The 1,542-nt window shown below is 41.9% G+C and overlaps 1 protein-coding gene across 1 annotated transcript in view; it reads right to left on the bottom strand.

The window, feature by feature from the left end:
- The window catches only part of hells (helicase, lymphoid-specific), a 24,464-nt gene that overhangs the window by 2,572 nt on the left and 20,350 nt on the right, over positions 1 to 1,542 (bottom strand). Inside the window, exon 18 of the mRNA XM_015381346.1 lies at positions 1 to 147. This exon is cut by the window's left edge and continues 1 nt beyond it. Within this exon, the coding sequence (XP_015236832.1) occupies positions 1 to 147 (147 nt within the window). The remainder of the gene's footprint in view (positions 148 to 1,542) is intronic.

The raw sequence follows: 1,542 nt of genomic DNA, 5'->3' as shown, positions 1-1,542 counted from the left end.
GCATTTTCTACGAACAGAGAGACTCACGTTCTCGTCTCTGTCAGTGAAGGACATGCTGCCATCCAGTCGGCTGTAGAGGAAGCCACGCAGGTAGCAATAGTCCATCAGAATATCCAAGATGGACGTCATCTGGCTGAAGATCAGAACCTAATGAACAAACATACCCATCAGAACCACCGGAAGGAACCAAGCTGATACAAGCAGAACCTGCTGATAGAATTTCTACTTGACAGAAACCTGTTGCCCTTCACGCCTCCTGGACATGAAGGATCTCTTCATCCCATACTGAGCAGGGCCAGGGGGTTCTGGGCCAGTCAACATGCTGGCTATTTGGTTTCGTTATGAGAAATCCAAAATCAGAAAACAAACCTTTTGATTGAAAAAAATAAAATTGAAAAACTAAAAAAAAAAGAAAAATTAGCCTATTTCTCTTTTCTTTAAAGAGCCCAGATAGAAACTAAAGAATAACCAGTTATCCGTGTTATCTGCCTCTCAATTCCAGAATGAAAAAGGGTTAGACTTCCTTTCCCCCGATTCTGCTCCCCTCTCCTCGCCGTTTTGTTATGATAGTGAGCCGGAAGCAGTCGTAGCACCAGCACAGAGACACTGCTCCATTCATTGTGTCAAAATGTTGGTATTTAAAGTTTTTATTGCCAGTTTGGGGAGAACGGGCGCATGCAGCATAAACATGGGTCAGTTGGAACATAAGCGTACTGATTTCATCACTACACACTCAGCTAGTCTGGAGCTACATTTCACCTCCTGTTATTAATAGTCTCTAGATAATAATAAATTATGACTTTGTTCATTTAGTGGGGGAATAATTAATTAAGATAAACACAAATCGAATGAATGTTTTCCAAATAAAACAAAAAACTCATTAGAGCCGATGGTCCTTCACACACGACTATACAGAGAGAGGGCTGCTGCAGACGGGCTAACGTTAGCCCTGGCTGCCGCAGACGGGCTAACGTTAGCCAGGGCTAACGTTAGCCCGTCTGTGGCAGCCAAAAAAATTTATTCTGAAAAATTCAGACCCACCTTTCGACCGCGCAGCCAGAGCAGCAAAGCTGCTTCAGCCGCGCGTCAGAACTAAGCTGGTACAAGCAGCAAAAGGGAAGCAGCATACGCGATTTTGCTGCACCTGCTGCATCCGGTGTGAACTCAGCATGAGAATCTTCCCCAGCATACGGTACTAACATTACTTATTTCAATCCTTAAATTACTATAGAATGCTCAAGTATGACTTTTCTGCGATAATTTGATGCTTTTAACATTTTCTCTGTTAAACTGCTTTTCTCACGTCATCATGGGACATGTTTAGAGCAGTCCAGCTAAATATGATTAACCGTGATTATCTGGATTTTAGATGTATCTTTCTTTAGATTACGCACTATATACCATAGGGTTAAAACAAAATGAAAAAACATAAAATTCAATTATGTTTAGATCCAAAGCCGAAACAGTTAGCTCCCAGAAGTAGCATAGGATCCCACTTCTGGTACAGATCAGGCACAGACTGATAAAACAATGATTTTAAGG

The sequence above is a fragment of the Cyprinodon variegatus genome, unplaced genomic scaffold (genome assembly GCF_000732505.1).
Source record: "Cyprinodon variegatus isolate N-32 unplaced genomic scaffold, C_variegatus-1.0 Scaffold232, whole genome shotgun sequence".
Classification (NCBI taxonomy): Eukaryota; Metazoa; Chordata; class Actinopteri; order Cyprinodontiformes; family Cyprinodontidae; genus Cyprinodon; species Cyprinodon variegatus.
This window is presented reverse-complemented; position numbering and strand designations above follow the sequence as displayed.